This window comes from Misgurnus anguillicaudatus, chromosome 18 (genome assembly GCF_027580225.2).
Source record: "Misgurnus anguillicaudatus chromosome 18, ASM2758022v2, whole genome shotgun sequence".
Lineage (NCBI taxonomy): Eukaryota > Metazoa > Chordata > Actinopteri > Cypriniformes > Cobitidae > Misgurnus > Misgurnus anguillicaudatus.
Genome location: NC_073354.2, coordinates 3,205,902 through 3,231,858, shown reverse-complemented (window position 1 = coordinate 3,231,858; position 25,957 = coordinate 3,205,902). Strand labels below are relative to the sequence as shown.

The 25,957-nt window shown below is 36.4% G+C and overlaps 1 protein-coding gene across 2 annotated transcripts in view; it reads left to right on the top strand.

Moving 5' to 3' along the window:
- Window positions 1-25,882, top strand: part of ccdc85cb (coiled-coil domain containing 85C, b) — a 55,143-nt gene extending 29,261 nt beyond the window's left edge. Inside the window, exons 2-7 of one of the 2 annotated variants that reach the window (XM_073855563.1) lie at window positions 4,658-4,737; window positions 7,341-7,379; window positions 13,843-13,944; window positions 16,846-16,938; window positions 17,644-17,742; window positions 23,726-25,882. In XM_073855563.1, coding sequence (XP_073711664.1) covers window positions 4,658-4,737; window positions 7,341-7,379; window positions 13,843-13,944; window positions 16,846-16,938; window positions 17,644-17,742; window positions 23,726-23,815 — 503 coding nt within the window. In that variant the 3' untranslated portion in view covers window positions 23,816-25,882. The remainder of the gene's footprint in view (window positions 1-4,657; window positions 4,738-7,340; window positions 7,380-13,842; window positions 13,945-16,845; window positions 16,939-17,643; window positions 17,743-23,725) is intronic. The other variant, XM_073855564.1, reaches the window with a different exon arrangement.
- Window positions 25,883-25,957: the final 75 nt, after the last annotated feature.

Below are 25,957 nucleotides of genomic sequence, written 5' to 3'. Positions count from 1 at the left end.
GACTATACTACACTGTTAGAAGAAATTATCAAATTATTTACCAGAGCTGTCACTGGGGCAGTACCCTTTTAAATAGGTCCTAATATGTACCATTAGTAGATATGTATATAGCTCTTCAGGTGAAAAGCTGTTTTTAAAGGGTACAGCCCCAGTGACCGCTGCATATTTTGATATTACTGACAGTGTTCCAAGGTACGATTAAGTTGTCATTTAGCATTATTCTCTTCTATTCGTGATCCTATCAGACAAATGGGTTGCAACTTGCAACCATTTGAGGACCATTTTTTCTATACAATATAACTAAACAGTCCCTGCAGGCCCGGCTTACAAAACTACTTCTGAGTCTGGGTCTCTTGTGGTCAGTTATGCTGACAAGAGCGTTTAGCTCCCTGGAATGATGGAAAGTTAATTTTTAAAATTGCTCTGAGGGTAGTGGAGTCATATTCCAGTAGTGGCTTTTGGTTGGAATGATTTTTAGTAGTGCTTGTTCCAGTATCCTGGAGCATGGGTCTTGTGGATTGAAGTTTTCTTTTGATCGGCTCGGCTTTTGGGTCAATGACAAAACAAGCTTTAACAACATATTTAAAATATATATCTTTTTTAAATTAATGTAATCCATGTTTTTGAGTCAGAAATAATGTTTTTTGAAAAGTTGCATTAATTAAACAACATTTAAAATGCATTTTTCACAGTATTTTTGATTGCCCCACCCAAAAATTGTTCGATGGTACAACTGATTATTGTCCAGGGTTCCCACACCTTAGTTAACTTCAAATTCAAGGACCTTTTAGGGACTTTACATGTCCAATGCACTCGAATTCAATGACTAAATGTGGGGACACATTTTACGCGAAAGCAATGTTATATCGTGTTCTCTTTTAAGATACATTGTTACAGTTCCCTTTCAAGGGAACTCGTGCTGCGCCACTGCGGTGACACTTTGGGGACGCTCCCAGGGGTAAGTTAGTCTGAATGTGTATATCAAATTCAACCAATGATGAGGCTTAACGACAAAGACAGGGTGACGCGGAAGCCAGGAAGTATATCGCTATCTGATATATTGCCAAAGAGAGCGTTACAGGGATGCAGAAAGTATGGCAAGGGAGACGCAGCATCTCGTTCCCTTCTCAAGGAACAACAGTTACATACATGTAAAAAGCATTTTGGTATGAATCAACATTTGCATACAGAAGATATAAGCATTTAAAGCGAACAGTTTAGAAAAGTCTAGAATTTTTATGACATTATCCTACACTACAGGGAATAATATGGATTTTTCCCAGAAAACTTCTTGCATACAATAGATTCAAGCACTTTCAATGACCTGTATCTATGCATGTATATTTTCAAAAACTTCCCAGGGCCTTCAATTTTCCCCCCAGATTCACAAATTTTCAAGGACCTGTGGGAACCCTGATTGTCTAAAAGTTTTAATGTTCTCCCTGTATTATTAGCTAACTATTAGCTTATTAAAATTGTTTATTATTTATATTAAAAGTTTTTTTATTTATAGGGACATTCATTGCACCCTTTACATCTTGGTGGCTCCAACTGACTTTTGCAAAAGTTTACACCACCATCCAAGCAGAAGACTGTAAACTGACTAATTTACAGTCTTCTGCTTGGATGGTGGTGTAAACATTTGCATCTGATGCCAAGTTCATAAATATAATTTTTAATTACAGCTAAAAGATATTTAAATAAAATAACATTTCTTAGTTTTATATTGATTGTACCACCTGACACAAAAAATGTACCAGTCTACCCATTACATTAAAGTAGCTATTTTTTTCAGTATATCAGAGTAATTTAAAATCATCTCAGCCATAAGAATTATGTGGAGTCCTCTGGATGATGTAATAACATGTTTACTGTTTTTACTTGTTAACTTTTAAATAAAAGACCACAACCACATGATTGTGGTTGTACCACCCTGACATTTGAAAACATCCAAGTTGTTGGACAGATGTTTTTCAATTATTCCAACATCCCAACAGCTAGTGATATATTTGTACAGTGTGATTTATAGAAAACATTTTAAACAATAAAACAATGCCAAAGTATTTTAATTATTTAATATAAAATTATTATTTAATATAAAATAATTATATATTTTTAATTACTTTTAGTATAAAGTTCTTTATAATTTAAACAATACCAGTTTGAGATACCAAAACATAAATTTAAAATTTATTAAATATATTATTAAATAAAATGTATGTATGAAAATGTATGTAAACCATATAGATTTAATAAAGTAAATAAGTAAATAATGCCTGCAAATTTGGATTTTGGATGTTTTCTATGAGGATGCGCTCCCATCCAGCGCGATACGTCTTCACATATTCTCTATTAAAACTAATTTAAAATAATATAGGCTACATAATTACTGCAAGTAAAATGGTATTACTTTATCTAGATTTTTTTTTAACATTTACAGTCATCCAGGAGCTAAAATATTAGCTTGAAGAATCAGTATTAGGCAATGGTATCAAGACAACAAATGGGTACTGGGTATCGGTTGCAAAAATCCTGATCGGAGCATTTCTAGTATGTCATGTTATTGACCATTTTGCCTTTGGTTCAGTGAAGCAGATAAAGTTTAATAAAAAATGTTACAGTGGATTAACAGCCATCCAGTGCCTCACTGTCCACTACTGGGGTTTTGACTTTTAGTAAATAACTGTATTTGAAAGTATTAGATGAACGTATAATATGAACGTATTTCTATCATTATCTTATTATAGGTGGCATTTAGCATCTTTTGCATCCTAATATAAAAGTGAATTTCTTAAATAGGTGACCTTAAAATTTTTATAAAATGACAGATTTCGCCACAACGACAACTTGTTTTGTGTTCCCTGTTACAGACTACAGAGTCTATGATAATGTGTATGATTTGAACCACGATGACGTCCCTTAACTAAAAGAGTGTTATTACTCTTCATTTGCTTGCTTCTTATGTTACAGGCTTGATCATTTTTCAGAAATCCAGGCCAGCACATTCTCATGCTAATGTATATTTTATGCTAATGGTGATTAAATAACAGACTCGGCTGTGGTTTATCAGACACCAGCTAATTTTAGGCTTAAAGCTTGGTTAGGGAGCAAATCACCAAGGATTAGCTTAAAACACATGCATGATAAATTAAGTAGGCTAAATCAGTTTACTGAAGCACCAGGAAAATAATGTCATGACTTTGTTAAGGATCGCATTCAATCCCAGATCATTCACTGATGACGTTCTTAATCTTAATATATATATATATATATATATATATATATATATATATATATATCAACCCAATATCACAAAATTACGTACCTAGAGGCACGTATGGACCAATGTGACAATGTCGCGTTTTGCCGAGTTTGGGCGTGGGCGTGTCGCGCTTTTCTGTTTGTGTCGCTGTCGCGTGTTGGTTGCTCAACTTTTTTGTCCTATTTTCTTGCCATTGTCGCTTCGGTTTAGGGTTAGATTTACATAAAATGACATCCCTACGCAAACCCAACTCTAACCCCAACGTCAGGCGACAATTGGTTAAAGGAATAGTCTACTCATTTTCAATATTAAAATATGTTATTACCTTAACTAAGAATTGTTGATACATCGCTCTATCATCTGTGTGCGTGCACGTAAGCGCTGGAGCACGCTGCGACGCTTCGATAGCATTTAGCTTAGCCCCATTCATTCAATTGTACCATTTAGAGATAAAGTTAGAAGTGACCAAACACATCAACGTTTTTCCTATTTTAGACGAGTAGTTATATGAGCAAGTTTGGTGGTACAAAATAAAACGTAGCGCTTTTCTAAGCGGATTTAAAAGAGGAACTATATTTTATGGCGTAATAGCACTTTTGGGAGTACTTGGACTCGCCTGAAAAGTCCGCTCTCCTTCTCACTCTCATAATGGGAGAGGGAGGGTGTTACTGCGCCGAGTCGAAGTACTCCCATAAGTGCTATTACGCCATAAAATATAGTTCCTCTTTTAAATCCGCTTAGAAAAGCGCTACGTTTTATTTTGTACCACCAAACTTGCTCGTATAACTACTCGTCTTAAATAGGAAAAACGTTGATGTGTTTGGTCACTTCTAACTTTATCTCTAAATGGTACCATTGAATGAATGGGGCTAAGCTAAATGCTATCGAAGCGTCGCAGCGCGCTCCAGCGCTTACGTGCACGCACACAGATGATAGAGGGATGTATCAACAATTCTTAGTTAAGGTAATAACATATTTTAATATTGAAAATGAGTAGACTATTCCTTTAAAGTTTAGAAAATATAAAAGAATAAGTCTTGTATCTTGTTTTTTATAAACCAATACTTAAAGTGACATATAACGCAAGCACCAAATCTAACCCTAAACCGAAGCGACAATGGTTTGAAAATAGGACAAAAAAGTTGTGTAACCAATACGTGACAGTGACACAAACAGAGAAGCGTGACATGCTCACGTTCAAACTCGGCAACTTGTCACGTTGTTCCATACGCACCTCTAGGTACATAATTTTGTGATATAGGGTTGATATATATATATATATATATATACATATACCCATGTATACATTTATATTGTGGTATGCCAAATGGGAATGCTAATGGAAAAGTCTTTATAGATCATCTTGATTTAAATCGCTGTCTTTGTCTTTTTCAGATCCATCCGCAAACTACATTCGGCAGTTGGAAACTAAGGTCCGGCTACTAGAGGAAAATAATAACAAATTGCTGTCACAGGTATGGATTGAGGTTATGACATTATTTCTTTATGCTGTAGTAGTGTTTTGTATATCAAATAATATGGGCCTATATTTGACAACCTTAGTGGATTAAATTTGGGTTAATTTTTTTTCATTCATGGTAGGTTGAGATGTGCTATGCTCACCGTCACACCATGGTTGTGTGGGAATCCCTCAGCTTCCCTGACCTCAATATTCCCTGTATAAGAGCGAGTGGGTTTTAGCAGCTGAGACTGTATTTTGAGATCACCTGTTTAACCTGAGGGAATAACCACCAACCTCCCAACACAAAACGTCACAAACTCATTCACCTGCTACAGTACACACAGGCCCTCCACAACAAACGACTTGACACAAACACATCCAGCAGAACAGGAAAGATAAACGCTTGCAGCCCACTCTTTTTACTGCACTTGAATGTGATTTTTTTGGTTTCTTCACATCAAGCTGTGCATTACATGCATCCTGAACTATGAGCACTTTTGGCCCATACTTCAAGATGCATGAAATTAATGTCTAAAAACAGAAACAGAACATACATGTAATGAGAGTGGCTTTCCTGAGCACTTAGCTGCATTACAAAAATAATAAGTTTTACTTGAAATTTTAAGCAGTTGCATAAATTGCTTAATATTCCATGTAATACTTGCTTTAAAAATGGATGCAAAAATGATGCACTATATTTTAAGTAAATCCAGCCTTTATTTTATTCAGTGTAGTAGCAAAAGTGCCAGTGCTAGTCTGACCTTGAGTGCAAATGTGATGACGTCACAAATATGCTAATTAGTATGTCAAGAATCGATTCTAAATATAATCGGGACCCTATGAATCGATTCTGAATCGATTCATGAGAGCCAAACAATTCCACCCCTAGTTATTTTGCATTTCTAATTCTTCTTTCATACATTTAGAGGACTTTGCTGAAAAATTGGTGTGGCGTTTAACGGATTCTGCCAACAAACTGGTATTTCTGAATGGCCTGAGGCCGGGATTAAGCTCATTTGAAGCAAAAGTTTTTGATGTACATACAACACATGCCGAGAGCATTCAGTTAATATCATTATCTCATCGCATTAAGCTGCTTTTGCAAAAATATATGTATAGGTAGCAACAAGATAAGGCAGTTCAGTCTTAGATCACAGAGATGCTTTAATATCAACCCATCATGCGTGCTGTACTTACAATATGAATCTCCATTGAGAAGAAAAACACTGTGTGGGCACTGGAGTGGCTGACAACAGAGCAGTTCTTATAAAAGCCCTTCTAGGTAGCATTTACCGTATCACAGTATTCACAAAAACAAAGCATATACGTCCTTAGACTGCTGCACCGGTTCTCTCTTTTAATCACATATCCTCATTACATTTTCAGTGTCAGCTTCCCTCTCCCACAGTGGTCGCGGGTGTACAATACTGCGGTACTGGATCTCTTTTCGTTATACAAGTCCCTCTTTGAACATGTGAAACACGGAGCTTTGAATGTCTAAATGCAGTTTATCCCCAGGATGCAAGGAACTTTGTGAGACTGTATTCAAAATGCAAGAGCGTTACTTTCTCCCTCTGGTCAAATAAGAGAAAATGGTTTGCGTCTCATTGCACCAGTCCTCTGAAAGCGAGTGAATTCATTTGAAGCATGAATAATTCAGAGGAGACCTCCATCTTTTGAAACGCGGTTCTGACCATACATGAACCCAAATGAACTCTTGGATAACTTACAGGATACTGAGCTTTTCCTAAACAACATTTTAACTGTTGTTGTAATATACTTCATGTTACCCCTGATTTTAACAATGTGGTCATATTCTAATATTTAGCTGAGGAATGTCTATAACCATTTCATTTTGATCAGTAGTCATTAAAATTTAACAATTTAAGGTTAGCTGGAAAACATCACAGAAATTAAAATGGATTTAATACTCATACGAATGTCTTCCATTACAATACCATCAGGATCCATCAGCTATTTACCATTAAAACCATTACAAAATTCCTTTATATAGTGTGTTTTGGCTTTTTCCCAGTAGGATTTAATAGCGTTCTGTTGGTTGACATTCACCAGATAACATCACACTATTAAAACCCAAGACATTACCAGTAGGGACCATCAGAGCCCATTATAGTTTCCATTTAAAACCAATATAATTCCCATTATAACCATTAAATCCGTTAGATGGTTCTGTGATGTTTTTATGTGATGTTTCTATTGTGTTTTAAGCAGGGTTATATTGTTGTTATATTGTTGACTGTGTTTCTGTGCTGGTGAATGGTTGAATGCATGTCACTTTGGATGAAAGCTTGTGCAAAGTGCAAGTTCAGCTCAAATAGAAAGCCCAAGAACATTCAATGGATTTGCCTGCCAGTGCTAAAATTGGCAGTCACACTCATTTAAAGACCCAGTGGATTTTTCAGTCCATTTAGATTCTGGTGTGCAAAAAACAACTACTTTAACAGCTAAATGCCAGCTTGGCAAGGTTAAGACACAAACCATACACCTAAGACCTAAGATTGAAGCAGGTCATCTGATGATTATACTACATATTTACAAACATTTACTTGCATATGTTTGCTATAGGTGTTTAAAAATGTCTCTTGTTTTTCACAGCCATGTGGTCGTTATAGCTTATCACCGATACCTACGAAGGTAATTCAACCACACTTTTATTTGGGGTGATGGCTCTTTCCTTCCAACCTTCTTCTCACCTGTCTCACATTTCTACTTTGACGCTCAAAAGTTAATGTGTACATGACATGCTAGGCTATAAGTGCTCAAACCTGTGTTGACATGCGGAGATGTGCTTTGGGGCTTTTGAGGCATGAGCTCAAATGTTTGTTCTTCCATATCGAGACCTCTTTCTGTCCTCATCATTATTATGACGCTGATAGTACAGTCAGTGTAAATTTTAGTGCCCAACATTAGACTCCATTCTTTAGTGTTGTCTGTAATGTTTGAATAAAAAAATCAAAGTTTGACATAAGGTATAAATTTGAAATATAACTAATATTTTTTTAATTGACCAGTCGTTGAAAAGCTTAAAAAGTTAAATTCATAGCCCATGCAGAAATGCATTGGGTAACTGATGTATATAAAACAAATTTGTATAGACCATTTCATTGGAGCACTAAACTCTTAAACAAATACCTCATCGAAAATAACAAATGTTTTGGTTTCTTAGGTAATCTACGTGTTGTTTATTTTGCTTGTTATATAAATAAACTACTTTAAATGGATTTTGTTATTTATTCTTAGCAGAGTTTACCGGAAGTTACGTGTTTTCCACGAAAGCCGCTTGTTTATATTGTTACTGCTGAAACCATCTATAGGCTACATAGTGTATCTATAACCTTTATTAGGTTAGTCTTAACAAAATGCTATACAGCATTATATAATGATATATTCTATTTACGTTAAGTGACAAGTGGCATTTTCTTAGCTATATGCTATGTACAGTAAGTGAAATAGTGATCGTTTACCGTTGTACTTATGCGCTTGTTTTGAGTCTGAATAGCTGAAACACTGAAAAGCCTGCAGTTTCGCCTCCATGTTATTGTATACACGATTGTTGCAGCTGGCCGTTGTCATGTTTCGATAATGTAATGTCATATGATAGGGGCTTGACGAATCAGGAAAGGATAAGCAATGATCCAGATAAACCAATCAGGGAGTAAATGTGGGCAGCCATGCTTTCATTTACAACAGTCTACACAACACAGCAAACAGGGTCTGCAACATTTACAAAAGTTTCAAGGGTTGTAAACTCTAGACACCAGACGTAACCATAGCTTTTCCAAAGTATTTAAATCGGCCTATTTTAAATATTAATTTAACATTATCGTTCATGTTAATGGTCAGTCATCAATTAATGAGTGTGGGTTGTCGGACAGGAAAATAATTCAGATTGTGCATGGATGGCTATAGCAGTGGGCTACAAGGGGGTACATTTTGGAAATACAACATCTCAGATAAGTGTATTCTGCTCTATGGTAAATGCTGCATGTATCGATAAAGTCATTAACTGTAAAGCTGTGTTAGTAACATACAGTATTTGAAACTAGTTGAGTTTAATAATTGACTGGTCAGCTGTTGGGCAACTAATCATCATGGAAAATGGTAAATATGATAAAATATTATCAAAGAAGCCAATCAAATCTCAAATCAAAACGAACAATGAAAAATGTACCAGTCTGTTGTGTTTTGTAACCTGAACACTGGCATTAAAGGATCACCTATTTTGCAAAATCCACTTTTACAAGGTTTGGACATAAATGTGCATTTGCAGTGTGTGCACAACCACCCTTAAAATGGAACAAATTCACCCACTCCTTATTTTTTAATCTCTTCAGTCTTAGACATACCGTTTTGATTCTCTTGATAATGTGACGTCACACTGATAAAGCCCCGCCCATGGCCACTGAATGACAGTCCTGCATTACCATAGTTTCCACCCTTAGTGAGTTGTCTGCTGTCCACCTTATCTCAATAGTTAGATAGATACTATTATCTCCGACTGTATTCACAGCAGTCAGATCTATTTTAACTGGAAACACTCACTGTCTCTTTTGGTAAGGAGATGATGAGGAGATGTAACTCATTTGCATTTAAAGGTACAGGCATGAAAACAGCGCTTTTTTGTTCCCACCCAACCTGTTTTGTGCATTGTGGACATGCTATAATACATGATCAGTGTGGTATTATGAGCTGAAATGTCACAGACACATTCTGGCCACACCTGAGACTTGCATTAAAATGGGCGTAATAAGTGCCCTAATATTCAGATTTTTGACTTATTACTTCATTGTGCTGATGTTGTTAGAGGAACAATGCAGTCATCCGAGTCCCAGACAGACAGCATTCCAACAGCTGAGGCGAAATTCATTCTGACAGGAAAATAAACATTCTTCCATTCAGTTTGACACTCCCATAGTGCATGTCAGTTTATCCTAAATATAACCAGATACCAGATGTTGGTACAAACCTGTATAAATGTATTTGTTCTGATGAACACGAAGGAAGATATTTTGAAGAATGTTTGTAACGAAACCAATCAGAAGCCCCATTGACATCTATAGTACCTATAGTATAGGCAGTCAATGGGGCTTCTGATCGGTTTGGTTGCAAAATATTCCTCGGGGTATCTTCCTTTGTGTTCAACAGAATAAAAAGTTTATACAGGTTTGTAACAATGTGAGAGTGAATAAATGATGACAGAATTGTAATTTTTGGGTGAACTGTCACTTTAAGGTCAACATGATAAGCAACCCATTTTGTCATACATAAAGGAAATATTAAATAAAAAAAATATAGGGCTTGGCATGATTGTAAAAATGTTTCTGTAAATGAGTAATTAAACATGCAAATCCTTAGGGCTGTATAATGTTCACAGTATTTATTGCTTAAACTAACCAAAAACTTGTGCAACATATGTGTAGGATAACCTGAAAACGTTCTGATGGTTTAATCGACTAGGATTTCAGTGTAACACCCACAGGGAACACCATGCGGTTAAGACTGTACAGGTGTAAAATTGTTCAACACTTAAACATTCAAATATTTACTGTCCACAAGCACAGTTTATGGTCCCACATTGATTTACAATCTCAGTGGGTCACGTCCTTGCACCACAAAATTCATCTTTGTCAGCATTGTTGGAAGAGAAATGCAATGCAAACTGCAATGTGGTGACTTCTCAGCGGACAGTAATAACTCTGGAATGACGAGAGGATGAATGTCCTGCAGTGTTGGGCTGATAGATGATTTATGGAAAACCCTCTGAGGATCGTGCTTTTCCATCTATCACAGTGTGGAGATTTGTTTTCGTTTCAAAACTGATCAAATGAAGACACGTATGGTAACGGTAGTGATGTCCCTGAGGCAAAATCCTTTGTACAGCATGTTGGCTCACGTTTAATTCTTGTTAAAACATAATGTGCTCACTTTATGGTCGTCGAACATTATCAGAACAAGAAAATATTAGTGTAACGTATCCATAGCTAATGTAAAGAACCACACCTGTGCAACCGGTGAGAGCACCTGTGTAAAGTTATGACATCAGCGAGTGTTCCAATTCTGTCTAACACGTTCCAGATAGTTAAATTCCAGTTTTACAGTGTAGTGGAATTTTGGACCCTACTGTATTTGGCAAATGGGTGCAATCAAATCTTGTTTGTACCATGTACTCAATATAGGGAAAAAAATGGTCCCTAGCTGTCACTGGGGCAGTACTCTTTTAAAAAGTACACCTTTGCAACCTAAAGATTTTATATTGGTACCTCAGAGATACATACACTATTTGTACCAAATGTATATCTGCACCTAAATGGTATATTGACCTTTTTAAGCGGTACTGCCCCAATTAGGGACAATTTATTTTTTCTGACAGTGTACCATGGATAGCTGTTGGGTAATACAGTATTGTTTACGTTGGAGGCTTAAAGTGAAGTTCACATCTTCCTCACAGCTACCCAAAGCACAAACTTCTCCTAAGAGAGTTATTTATAGATCCTTTCTTCAGCAGATCATGTGTTTTAGAGGACATGAGAGCAAGACATTGAAAATGCCAAATAAGCATCAGTGGTGATTAGAGATGATGCCAGCTGGAGCCTGTGGGTGTCTCAATTATAGCAGCATGAAGAAATGTAAGCTTACCCTTGTTAGACAAAAATACATAAAGGATAAAGCTGTGTTAGAGTTTGTGCTAGCATTACGTAAGAATGCCGCATTTGGGCAATTAAATGGTCAGAAGTCTGAGATATCAAGAGCAGGTTGGCAGACCAGATACTAGTACCGTTAGTTAGCTTTAAAAGATTACTCCACTTTCATTAAAAATCGATAATTTACTCACTACCATGTAATCCAAGATGTTTATGTTTTTCAAGTTTTTTGAGGAAAACATTATAGTGGACTTTAGTGGATCTTAAGTTTCAATGCAGATTAAAGGGCACTAAACGATCCCAACCGCGACATAAGTGTCTTATCTAGTGAATCTACATTTTTACCAAAAAAAGGTACTTAAAAACTTTCAAAAAACAAAAACCCATCTCTTCCAAAAATACATGACATAAATGTTCTTTGAAATGAATGGGTTTAATAGTGCACACTGCCACATTATTCTAGTTCTCTCTAAACCAAGAAGAGTCACGAGGGAGAAGTTGTATCTTCAATACCTAAACTAACCTTTTCTTTTCTCTCATACAGGTATTTTTGTACTATTGCCTCCCTATGACACATCGCTTTTATTGTTTCCTAATCTTTGTAAGTCGCTTTGGACAAAAGAGTCTGCTAAATGCCTAAATGTAAATGTAAATATACTTTTAAAGGTCCTGTTCTTCCTGTTTTTTTATTTGAAGATATGATTGTGTTTACAGTGCACAATATCACTGTCCTAAAAACGGTCCTTGTCCCTCCTTCAGAAATACATAACGAGTTCTGATTGTGTAGTTTGTTTGGTGCGTCTTCCGGAAGTTGTATTTGTTGACGCCATTCAGTAACAAATACATAAGACATACAATCATAGTTTTATTCTTACCTTAAAATGTAACGTTGCTTTTCTGTAATAATAATAATAGTCCTCTATGACGTATGCGGTCAACTTCCGGAAGACGGACCCGAAATCCTGGCCAGGAAACGTTCGAGGAGAATGGCAGCAGCTTAGCTTAGCTGGCGACTGATGTATTTCTCTGGGCGGAGTTTAGTCAAAAACTGTTCTAGTGACCTCATTAAAGCAGGAAGTAGAGGACTGTAGTCCAAACCGGCTGTTCACTGTAGGCTTTGAAAGGGGAATTCTGTTAATGAAAATATATCGCCTGGAAGTGAACTTTGAACTTTATCATTTTAAAGGTATTATTTATGCACTAACAGCAACATTACACACTAACTAAAGTTTAAAAAATGGTATCAGGAAGAACGTGACCTTTAAACCAAAACTTCATGTCTTGCACTAGCCACAGGGTTCCCACGGGTCCTTGAAATCCTTGAAAGTTTGTGAATCTGGGGGAAATAATTCAAGGCCCTGGGAAGTTTTTGAAAATATAAATACATAGATACAGGTCACTGAAAGTGCTTGAATCTATTTTATGCAAGAAAAATCCATATTATTTAATGTGTAGTGTAGGATAATATCATAAAAATTCTACCCTTGTAAGCACACGTGCTAAACTGTTCACTTTAAATGCTTATATCTTCTGTATGCGAATGTTAATTCATACCAAAATGCTTTTTTGCATAGTTGTGTTTGACACATGAAAACATCTCGGGTTACGTATGTAACTGTTGTTCCATGAGAAGGGAACAAGATGCTGCGTCTCCTTGCCATACTTCCTGCGTCCCTGTAACGCCGTCTTTGGTAATATTTCAGATAGTGATATACTTCCTGGCTCCCACGTCACCCTGTCTTTGTCGTTAAGCCTCACCATTGGTTGAATTTGATATACACATTCAGACGCACTTACCCCTGGAGGCGTCCCCAAAGTGTCACCGCAGTGACGCAGCGCGAGTTCCCTCGAAAGGGAACTGTAACAATGTATCTTAAAAGGTAACACGATGTAACCTTGCTCTCACTTAAAATGTGTCCCTACATTAAGTCCTTGAATTTGAGGGTATTGAACCTGGAAAGTCCTTGAAAAGTCCTTGAATTTGAAGTTAACTAAGGTGTGGGAACCCTGTAGACATGTGACGCACCACTTGAAACACACACTTGTGGACCATTTTAAACAATAAACTGAAACAAAGACATTAATTAGTATCATTCCACATACAACAACATCTGAACGCTCCTCTTTCTCCACACTTGTAAACACTGGAGCTGTAGTTTTGCATACGTCATGCGTGACTTTTCAACGTGATTACGTAATACAGAAGATTAGACCCTTATGTCTTGGTTGGGATTGTTTAGTAAATTATCAGAAAAATAAAAGTGGAATATTCATTTAATCAGTTTAATCAGCAAAGTGGTCTGTCCACTGCTTGTACTGTCTCTATCTTCAGTGGCTTATAAACTACACATCAATCTTCTTTCTGCTGCTTTTCCTGTGACTTCTCTTTTTCATTGAGAAAATATTCTAATATGTGTTATTATGTCTCACATTTGTTTTTGTGTGTCATCATACAGTGTGCTCCAGGTGACCTGAGAGCTTTAAGGAAGAACATGACCCTCTTCCATTCAGAATCACAGCTGTCATCTCTCCCACAGCGTCAGGAAGCTTTGCTTAATGTAAGTGATCTTCTGTGAGACAAAAAAATCAGTTTTATCATAATGTTTTATTGACTTTTGGTTCCATTCATAGTCCTTAAATGTACACTGAACACCCTACTACATGCACGTCCCACTACTGTGTCTACATCATACAAGTATTTATAATGTTAATGTTAATTAAGGTTAACAAATAAAGAATTGTTTTCTACTGTAAAGAACCTTAATGTAAAGTTTATTTATATGTACATATATATTATGTTTATTATGTAGGGCCAATTGTTACAATAATGAGAGATTAATTCAAGAGATGAATTCAAAAAAGTTCAGTTTCAGCAGTTTTGTCACTATTTAGCAACCATGAGGAAAAACCTGTTTCTTCCTAGATTTGATCTTTCATCTTTTGTATACTGCCGGAGGGCTTTCCTTTTTGTACTGAAAGTATTTTACATATCTTTAAAAACGTTGTGGCTTCCTGAAAAATTAGCAGATCTATATGCTAAAAGAAATGCAAAAATTGAAAGGTAAAGCAAATCGGTCTTTGATTGTGTAGCCTTCAGGCAGCACACATGAAGTCACGCCGTATTGTACTGTACTGTATATTCATGTATTCCTGCCTGTAAACCTTTTGAAAATCTTTAAAGTGATAGTTCCCATGTGCACCTTTTAAGTACAAAAGTGTATTTTTTGACAACATTCAGTGACAACTTTTCTACCTACTTGTACCTTTTTATCTAAGAGTAGATCACAACTTGGATGCTGCCAGCTTTGCAAATACACACAGTATTGAGCATTAGTGTTTGAGCCAATCATTTAAGCAGTAAATGCATTTTGACTAAATTTTATGCCTTCCAATAGTGAATTTCTACCTACTTACATACTGACTTTACTCTGTACTGCAATGCAATCTAGCTTCGGCCTGACTCGTTCTTTTAGGGATGATTTTGTCTTGAATCCTCTTAAGTGAGCTCATTTTAGTCTAAATACATTTTGTATTTATTCAGTCATTTAAAAATAGTTTTCTGGTTTCCATGGCAACCGCCTCAGGATTATTTTCCAGTGGTTTTGATTGTAAAGCACAGCGTATCAGACACCACAGTCTTCCGATTTCGTCCTTAACTCCGCACACAACATGACACAGCCGTCTGTCTTCGTTTTCTAATGGGATATTTCGAGGCCTCATTGGAGTTAATGTATGCGGATCATATCCGGCTCTTTTCTTGAAGCATGAATGATTAAATGATCCGAGGCACTTTTTGTCCTTCGCAGCTGTCTGTGCTGTTGTATTTAATGTAAGATGAATGTTTAAGGGGATGTAGTTTTCATTATGAATGAACCTCATATCTCTTGAGCTCAACCCTGCTGAGTTAAGACAGATAATTAAAGTTATGATGCATTAGTGTGTGTTTTATAACCAGTGTAGAGTGGTCAACCACCTCAACCAAACTGGACCCACTAAAGGCCAGCTATAAACCAACTACCTTGTTTCAGTGGTTTGGCTGGGTTTTTTCTCTTCTTTAATTTTACACAGAAACGCGCAGACACACTTTTGCAGAGATCATGTGTCCTTTCATAATTTAGCTTAAGGTTGGAACTGTAATGATGATTGATAAGGGTGCTGTTAAGTTTTGGAGGGCAGTGGTACCAAAGATATTGGATGAACAAGATGTAGTACTTCTATAATAGTGGACAATGCAACTCTCAATATGGTCGCTCTGGCAATAAGTCTCACCTTGCAGATAAAAGAAGTAATCATTAATTGAAAAAGACTGTTGATTCTCTAGGGTAGGGGCTCTGTACAGAGTCGTGCAAGGTACTTGCCATGTTAGGTTGTTGTTATGCAACCATAGGTTAATAACCCAGCATTGGGTCAATTTCAACCCAGCAGTATGTTCTGTCCAATAACCCATCCATTTTTAGAGTGAAGTATGTTTGTGAATAGGTAAGGGTGATAATGGAGCACCCCAAAATATTTCGTAAAATATTTAGTTAACAGAAATGGTTTGAACATCTGACCGCTAAATGCCACTTCTGTCAAAAATGAGGTAATGTTATTGATCGAATGCGCTCGGCACATTTTTTTTTAGTCTTGCATGACTTAAATAACTGCCAAGAGGCGTTGCAACCATAGGCGCAACTTCCCTAAAATGACTTTGGTTGTACCCACTGGTTCTTCACATAATGATCATTACATAGCCTAAATTTTATTCACTTTACGACTTAAGCTACAAACTCGCAAAATATTTTTTGCAGAATGCTGAACAGATTTCGAGAAAATTATTTTGCACTAAATCAATTTAAATGGAAAGATCTATGTTGTCACGTGGATCAAAATGTTGGTGGGACACCGACGAGCCATGACACGATTTACACAAAGGGTTGTTTTATTTGTCTTGGTTGAAATCTGCCCTAAATTATGATCATTTCTGTCAACCACGCTGTCTTGGGAAAGATTTAACTAGACAGTGAAGGTAGATCTTAACCATAGGGTTGAACTGTGTTTTTAAGTGATCCATAAATGACAGATGTGGGTGGAGTGCCAACATGTTGTGTGTTCACAGTAATTTTATACCATTAATATGTGTTTTGTGTGTTAAAGTACCTTTTACCATTATGCTGTTATGTTAGTTGTTTTATAAAATGTTTCATTTGTGTCACATTACCCTATATGTGTGACCTTATCTATGAAATCCAGGTCAAAGTCTCAAAATCTAATGCTGAGAGCATCAAAGTTTGATTTTAGTATTTTTTTCAATCATTGATATGACCTTACTCAGTTAATATCAAGGTTATATTTACAGAATGTTCCTTACATGATTTTATGTAGAGTTTAAAGGTTTTTTACAGGCTGAATCTCATAAAATGACACACAATTTAAGTTGTACTTTAATGGCTAACCATCTCATACATTCTGTTCTGCAGGGCACAGGTAGACTACCAACCAGCGAATCTTCACCATCCACAGGGTTTCTCTCATCTGCACAGAAACCTGAGGCTGTGGTTCATGCCATGAAGGTATATAAATCACACACGGACCACTATCATTAGATTAGTGTCTTCATTTATTCTGATGTAATTGCTTGGCAATCTTTTAAATGCTGGAGGAAAAATAGGATCAGCAATTTAATCTTTTTATTTTATTGGTACAACAAGATTAGTTTTTGTGCTTCATGAAGGTCATTGCAGTTACTTCTGAAATATAACTGACCCCAAAAAGAATTTATACTAGGGCTGTCAATAGATTAAAATATTTAATCTAGATTAATCGCATGATTTCATGAGTTAACTCGCGATTAATCGCAAATTAATCGCACATTTTTATCTGTTCTAAATTTACCTAAATGTAACACTTTTCAAGTTTTTTATGCTCTAATCAGCATGGATCGTGTTGCATTAATCGCGCGTTAATAAAATTAGTGCCGTTAAAATTAATTTGCGTTAACGCGTTAATTTTGACAGCCCTAATTTATACATAAAATGTATGAATGTCGCTGCATTAGGTAACAGGATAAGTGTTGATTTCATTTGAAAGAATAATAGCACAAAGTAATTTCAAGGAGAATATTTAACAATAAAATTATTTGTATGCACTATAATGGCAAAGTATGGGTAATCCGTCAAGAGTCTGATAAAAATGCTTATTTACAAGAAAACATGTCAGACGCACTTAGAGGGTTTTGCATCTGAACTCTTTAAATGCTCTTAACAATGTAATAACAGGTTCTGGAGGTCCATGATAAGATGGACAAGAAGCTTCCAGAAGAAAGTGAGGAAGACCTGAGTGACAAAGAGAAGGCTATAGTACGAGAGATGTGCAATGTGAGTGATGTACCCTCCTCTCTCTCTCTCTCTCTCTGCTCTTTTATTTTCATTATTATTTCAACAGTGCTGTTGGTTTACTAATAATAATATCTGTATGCATTTGTACTAAAACTCTACCAAGCCCCTAAGGTGACATTGTGGTAAAAAATTCTAAAGTTTAGTTTCATGTGCTCACATGAAACTTTCATGTACTCACGCGAAACCTTCATGTGCAGAATTCTTTTCAAAGATTAGTTTTGCGTAAATCACGTGAATCTATCATGTTCACAAGCGCACGCGATAGTTTCACGTGAGCAAGCAAAACTAATCTTTTACACGCAAAAGTTTCACGCGCACACACAATAGTTTTATGTGCGCACGTGAAACTAAACTTTAATTTTTGCTCCATGTCCCCTTAGGGGCTCCGTAAAACTCTGTTCCCATACAGCAAAAAATATATATTTCACTGGCCAAAAATATATTTTAATAAATATATGCTAAAATACATTTTGTAGAATATTATGCTCCATTGATTTTTTTTAAATTTGGAAATATATGAAGAGTTTGGTTCCAAAACGCAATAAATCCATTTTGACAAATTTGGGTAAAAACGTGTTTTCTATACCAAGAAAGTGACAAGATGAAAACCAGTATTTTCTGTTACAAACTTTCACATAGCATCTTTAGGTTATAAAAACATAAAAAATTCAAAACCATAACTTGATTTTCAAAGATTTATTACAAAACGAATTATTTTTTCCACAAAATGCAATAAATCCATGACAGTTTTTGTTTCAAAATGCTAGAAATCTATTAATTCAAAGTACAAATGTGCATTCATCTTTGCCATTTTATATTCATTTAGTTAAAGCAACACTATGTAGTTTCCATGTAAAATTGACTTACGGCTCCCCCATGTGGTTGAAAAGTGCAACAGTGCCTGGTATCAGACACTCTTCTGCAGGCAGGGGGAGGGGCGGGGCTGGTGCTCTACCCTCCACCTCGACTTTCAGAGTGTGCTTGTAGCAGCTAGGAGGCTGCTCAGGTTGCAGCAACAGTACAATTTGTCCAGTTAAGAGTTGTTCTATCACTGAAATAATTTTAGAGACATTATTTAAAGGTTGAAAAACTACATAGTGTTGCTTTAAACAGTTGTACACACTGATAAAAAATAAACATTAATGGCATTAATCAAAACACTTACTTTGTCATATTAAGATCACTGTCATTGCACTTGACGTCGTTGCTTAGCATTTTTCACAGCGATCAGCTGTAAAATGTTTTGGTCCTGCTCGATTTTCATTGACTTTGAGTAAAATAATGTAAAGTTATTCATAAGATCCCCTGGGGTCAATGTGTTAGCATGAGAAACTTGATGCTGTCGGGAGATAAGCACCAGTCTCCCGAGTGCTTCGCGTAAATTATTAGATGTTGATGACAATCTTTCCCGTCACAGAAAACCATCACAGATTTTTCAATGCTATTAAAGTATTATTTTGTTTTGTTTGTTGATCACGAAGTACAAAGTAGATGAGGAAAACTAAGATTCCGTGTACTCAACGCACCACCATTGTTTGTTTACATTGTGTGAACGGTGGGCTGTAATTTCTGGAATGGATTTATTGCGTTCTGTAGAAAAGGAGGAGTGGCGTTTATCGCATTTTGGGAAAAAAGGGAGAAAAGATGACAGAATGGCACAGAGGATATTGGATTTTGCGTAAAATTAATTATTTACTTTTAAATACTGACCTGATATAATACTGATTTTGGCAGTAACTATTTTTTTTCAAAAATGCCGTTTATCGCGTTTTGGAAGCAAACTCTTCATATGTTGATATGAAGGTTAAAACTAAATATATTACAAAATGTATTTCAAGGGGAAGCAAAAAAATTCAAATTTTATATCCCATATGGCAAAAATGTATTTTTCTATAGATTCGTTAGTTGTTTCATAAAATGTTACATTTGTGGCATATTACCCTATACTTTAAATATTATGCTAAATACAAGTTAATTTTAAAAAGTATATTTTTGAAGTTGATAATATACACTAGTCAACAACTGAAGTGGATCAAAACCTTTTCTAAAAGTTGTCTTAAAATCAATACGCAATACCCGTTCTTGTCGTAGGACAACTTTAATAAAGCAATAAACCCCGCAAAGCAGTGGGTTACCAGTCAGGGCTGGACTGGGACAAAAAATTGGCCCTGGCATTTTGGCCCAGACCGGCCCACTACATAGGATCACAAATCTTTGTGCAACCTTGACTATAAATCCATATAATGATTAAGTAGAAAAGTATAAGAGCTGACACGTGACCTTACAAAAATGTAAGCGCTGTAAAAGGCTTTGCAGGTTTTAAAAATAATAGTATAAGCCAGTGTGTGCACAATGTTGTGCACCTTATAATAACACTGAGACAAGATAAATGTTACAATGACAAGCCACAAGCCCCATTACAGTGTGTGCAGAAAATTTTGATCACTTTTTTTTCTGAACACCTTTTACCAATTCCAAACCAAAGTAATTTTAATAACCAACATTAATTTTGTATATATATTTTCCTTTCATCCTATTTTATGCCCTTGCTGCCCGAATCAGGATTTCTTGTATAATGGTCATACCTCAATTTTGCAATTTCCATGCATGGCATCTTTCTTATGGACATAAATAATGAATGTCCAGTGTGTGTTAAACATTTTTGGCCCATTTTAAATTTAAAAGAAAATGTGCCTAATAATTCTGCACCATTGAATATAAGGTGCTTTTTTCTCCAGTCAGCCATCATTAACAATAATGTATTACTTATAAATGCTTTATTTACAAAATTAATGGTAGTTATTAAAATTTATTTGGTTTGCAATTAACTAAAATATAATGTTTGATAAAAACTGTGATCAAAAGTTTGATGTAATAATTCTGCCCACAGTGTAATCACTGTCATGTTGCAAACAGCCATTGATCTATCATTTGTGTTTTTGACTGTGTTGTATTAAGAGGATATCTAACAACAGTGTTTTAAAAGCAGTTCTGCTTACCGCACGTCAACTCGCTTCTCGTCTCTTATTTTGACAGACGCACACTGACGCTGCATGCTTCATAAAATGCCCTAAAAGTTGTTATTGGGCTAGCCAAATGTCAAATCAAAAAGAACCAATGGGCTGCTGATTAGGTGTCTCCTGGGCCGGTCTGTCCGAAAAAAAAAACATCTTACGCTAACTTTTTGGAAAATGCAGTACATTGCCACCGCGCCTTTTAGCGCCATTAATGAATTACATTAAAACAAAGAAAGAAAGCAACGGGCTGCGTTGCGCAATGAACGAGTGTTATGGGGCTGGTCAGACAAAAATAGTGCGAGATGTATGATACGTCTGTATGATACTCGCTCTGTTTTTTTGTGTGTGTCAGATCATCGCTCTCTGTTTCCATCTGACACAAGAAACAGAAGGGGAGGGGTGGAGCTTGTTAAGAGATGATTGGGCCAGCCCATTGTCAGTATGGAAAATGAACCAATGGGCCGCTGTCCATGCTTTATGAGGCCGGTCGTTGGCCAATTAAAAAAAATATATATATATCATATTATATTCACCGGCCCCCAAGGACGTCGGCCCACCGGGCATTTGCCCGGTATGCCAGATTACCAGTCCAGCCCTGTTACCAGTGCATTTTCTAACAGCTAAGGGGCGTTGTTAGGCACGACGCGAAGCGGAGTGCATTAAGCTGTTATAAAATGCACTGGTAACCCACTGCTTTGCGGGGTTTATGGCGTTTATAAAACGGTTACATCATATGCATAGCAGGGTTTCACAAAATAAAACACAAATAAGTTGTAATTATATTAGTACAAATATTACTCTTCCGCCAAACAAAGTAGTTCCTCAGAATCAAGTGTGGCTGCAACAAAGCGCAATTCTCAACCAACACAGACACAGCAAAGACACAATGAAAATATGATTTAAGACTTTAGTGTTTATTTTTATATATCAACATTCATGTAAAATATACATTAACATTTATATCGTGCAACTGTTGAAGTGATGATCAAATATGCTTGGAAGCATGCTGAACTCTTTCCCCGTCAGCGTTTTTTTTTTAAGTTGCCACCCAGTTTTAGTTTAATACCTTACAGAAAAATTATCTTCTTTAAATAAACATAAAATATCAAATGAAAGAACAGTCCATCCGCTTTCCAACAACAAAAAAAAACGTTTCATCCTACCTTCATTTGTTCTCTTATCAGTTATCACCTCTCACATTTTCAGCTAAAAGCGGAGATAATTCCATTTTTGTGAAGAACTTTGTAAGAGATCAGATTCAGAGCCTGATCAAAACTTACACATCACGCTAAATCCACCACAACGCTGTTGTGTCGAATGAATGCGTCAGTGTTTAAGTTGGGTAAGATTGCCATCTAGTGGATAATAGCAGAAATATCAATAAGACAAAAAATACCTCAGAGAACGAGAACGTTTTCTCTTTATTGACGAAATGTTTTATTTATTGACATTTATCTGGATATCGCCATAATTGTGCAAAGGTAGAAAAATTAAAATATGATTAAAGAGTGTGGTGTTTATTTTCATAAATCAGTACGCAACAACAGTGGCGCAGTGAAACTTGTGATGCGGTCTGAACCGTGGGTTTACCGGGGTATTTTATCACGGCTTAGAACGCGTTTCAACCAATCAGAATGAAGAACCAGAACGAGCCGTTTTATAATAAACGTTTTTGATCCACTTCAAATGTTGACTAGTATATTTAATTTGAACCTTTTTAAAACTGTTATTTTATAGGTTCTTAAAATAAACAAAGTTTTCTTCCAATACGGCGTGAATATGTTTCCTTGGATTAAAATATATGGAGGGCTAAAAATATATTTTTAAAGCTTCAAGATGTATTTACTTTTAAAATATATTTCAAAATATACCAAAAATATATTGGTGAAAAATATCTTTTTGTTAACATATTCCAATATATTTTTTTCAGCAAATATATTTTTTGTATATTTTGAAAAATATATTTTTTGCCATGTGGTGCTCTATTTCATATAGGATGTTATGTAAGGTTTTCTTGTAACCAAAGGGGCGAGACCCTAGAGAATGGGGACAGACAGGTTGATACACAGAGCTCTGAGGTCATGATAGCGTGAGCTGATAGTTCTCAGTGGAATGTAGAAATCCAGCTGAGAGCACAATAACGCCTCTGTCCCTCTCACCTGGAACTTCATCCCAGCTACTTCAACACCAGTGTCAACAATCAATGTGTTGATAGAGCTCAGCTTATCTTCATGCATATTTTGAAACATTTTGGAAGGAATTCACTGAGCAGTTACACCCACTTACAGCGATTTCAGATCCCTAAGGGGGCGTGCACACCAAAGTGTTTAAATGCGACTAAAAACACCAGGCAGACGCCCGACTGTAGGCACTTGCCAGCTTTTTTCAGCTGAGCGCTTTGGTTGCTATGATACTTCTATTTTGTTTATCAATCGTTGAACGATGCGCCGTTGGTTGTTGTGATATTTGTCCCACCCCTCCTCCACTGTAATTGGACGGCCAGGTGGGAAGTGACATTGATGAGCTGAGCGTTTCACCCAAAGTTAAAAAAAAATTCAACTCTCAGCGCGGATAAAACCCGCCAGCATTTGAAAAGCGCAGCGCTTCTATTGAAAACAAATGAAAACATACTCCCTTCGCCAGCATTAACGCTACCTAAAGAATGTACCTGAACGTGTAACAACAGAAGTAAAATATAATCATAATCTAATCAAACTATGTTAACGTGGACAGCAGTAATCTAATTGTTGACCTTATTCTGAAAAAGACAAAATTAGAAGACGACTGCGGACCCGATCCGCGTTGACTTCGGCGTGGATCCGGGCCAGAGTCGTCTGCTTTCTGGAGGTGTTTACATAAGAGTAGTCCTTTCATGTTCCCATTTTAGTTGTTTATGGGTGTACTGAAATACTGTTTGTTTATTTTACATCTTTGTGTGTGATCAGGTGGTGTGGCGCAAGCTCGGCGACGCGGCAGGATCAAAGCCATCCGTCCGACAGCAGCTCTCTGGGAACCAGTTCAAAGGTCCTCTATAGTTGCTTTGACAGGCGATGAGCGACCTTCATCCACTATCAAACCTCAGCAGGGCCAATCTGAGAAGCTGTCTAGCCAACAACGTGCACCACATACACTCCTGTCCACTACCACCTTCCTCTAAATCATTTGCAGTCGGTGTGCTTCAACCTGCCGCTGCCACTTCATTTTTCAGATTTCTGTAGCTTGGCATCTGTGTATCAGGCATGTATTATATTTGATCTTTTTTATATATTATCAGGAATCCCATTTGAAACTATAGCCCCGTCCCAAATGGTGCCCTTGAATGTTGCATCTGTCAGATGTGACTTGCATACGGCCGCTAATTCACCCATTCGCTGAGGCTGCACTGCAAATATCCCATATGGCAAAGTATGGTCCTGGAGGAGGGCCGTGAGGGCTGAAGGTGCCATTTGGGAGAGAGCCTATGAAGTGTTTACTACGGGCAGCTAGTCATATGTAGTCGACTCAAGTCTTGTTTCTAATTTACAAAACAGTGATGTCAGATAACTCCTTCTAGACAAAGTTGGGTCCACTGAACTGTGGTATACTTCTTTCAGAGCAAAGTGGGCATTAGCAGACCCGCTCACTCCACTGTGCCATTTCCTCCCCATGACCTAAATGACTCTCATCATAACAATGTAAGATATGTATAAAAGCTTCAAATCAATTTATTATCATGTCTTTTTAGATGTTTTTACTTTTGTAGTGGCTGTTTTTTTAAGTACACTACTTGGAAACGTTTTCTTAACAGTGCAACAAATTTTGGAAACGACAGCAGCACAATTTCGCTATGATTTTCTTTTTGTTCCTGTATGTAGAAAAAAAACAAGAAGCAATCTCTACCAAATTCCAGTTTTGTACAATTAAGATGTCAGATTTTAAAGCGGTGTGCTATGCACGCTCGACAATCACATCTCTCAGGTCAGGTCTGGAGAAATGACACATTTACATCGCGTGTTTAATACATAGATCTGTCTGTTTCAGCCCTTTTTGTATTTCGTGTCCTGGATGATAATTGGAACAGCGGTAAATAATTGCTTAATCCATTCGTATTAACCAGCTACCAGTCACGACAAACACATTGACAGACATGAATTTAAGTGTGTTTCACTATACATAAAAAGGTTGCAGAAAGCAACATTAGTAAATAGGCTGGAAGATGAAATTGTCTAAGAGACACATTAATTCACGAATACAAAAATTCAAAAGTTTATATTGAGTTATTTAGCTATTTGAAAATACACTTAGCTATTGATAAAAGTAATCTCCATTTAAAACATTTAACCATGTTTACCTTCATTCGGCAGAATTTACTTAGATTTAACCTCAAAATCAATGAATAAAGTATAAGTATTTTATCTTAATGTGCTGTTTGCCAAAAACAAAATATTGTTAAGCATAAATCATAACCGCACTCAAGTTTTGGATATAACAAGTTATCAAGCAGCTAAATAAATGCATGCATGTAATAGTATGTGAGAGCATAGTAAGATTCTTTCCCTCATTTTATTTCAAACCCTGTCAAACAAATATGAGTTGTCCAATATTAAAGCTACTGTATGTACTGAATGCAATACAGTATGAAGATATTATTGTCTAAAAATAGCATATCGACTAATGGAGGAGTTCAACACATCAGAGGCGGTTTTGGTTTATAAGAGTGTGTTTGGTTTGATTGGTTGGCATGGGTTTTGTGTGACCCACACCTTAAACAAAGATGAGATGCTATTGTTTTTAAAAAATGAAAAGAGTTGCAAACAAATCCTACGGACTTGAGAAACGGCCTAAAACAAAAGCCATGATTTTTAAAATGATTTTATTTGGCTTTTGCTGCCTCCTTTGTGCATGGGGTTTTATTTGGAGCCCGTGTGGCCTGTACCCTGTATTTTATTGTGTGTAAAATCCTCAGGTTTATCCTGTCTTCAGTGTTAATAGAGTTAAGCATGACTGCAGATCCCTTTCACAAACCAGGAGAGACCGGGCTGATATTTTATCAAACATGTAAAAAAAATTGTACAAAGTGAATCCAGCCCAATTTTATCAATAAACATACTATTGTTTAAGCACATTGTTTTCTGTTTGTTCATTGCAAGTGTACATCCTTTCAAAGATCTAAGGGATTTTACTTCCCAAAAAGACTT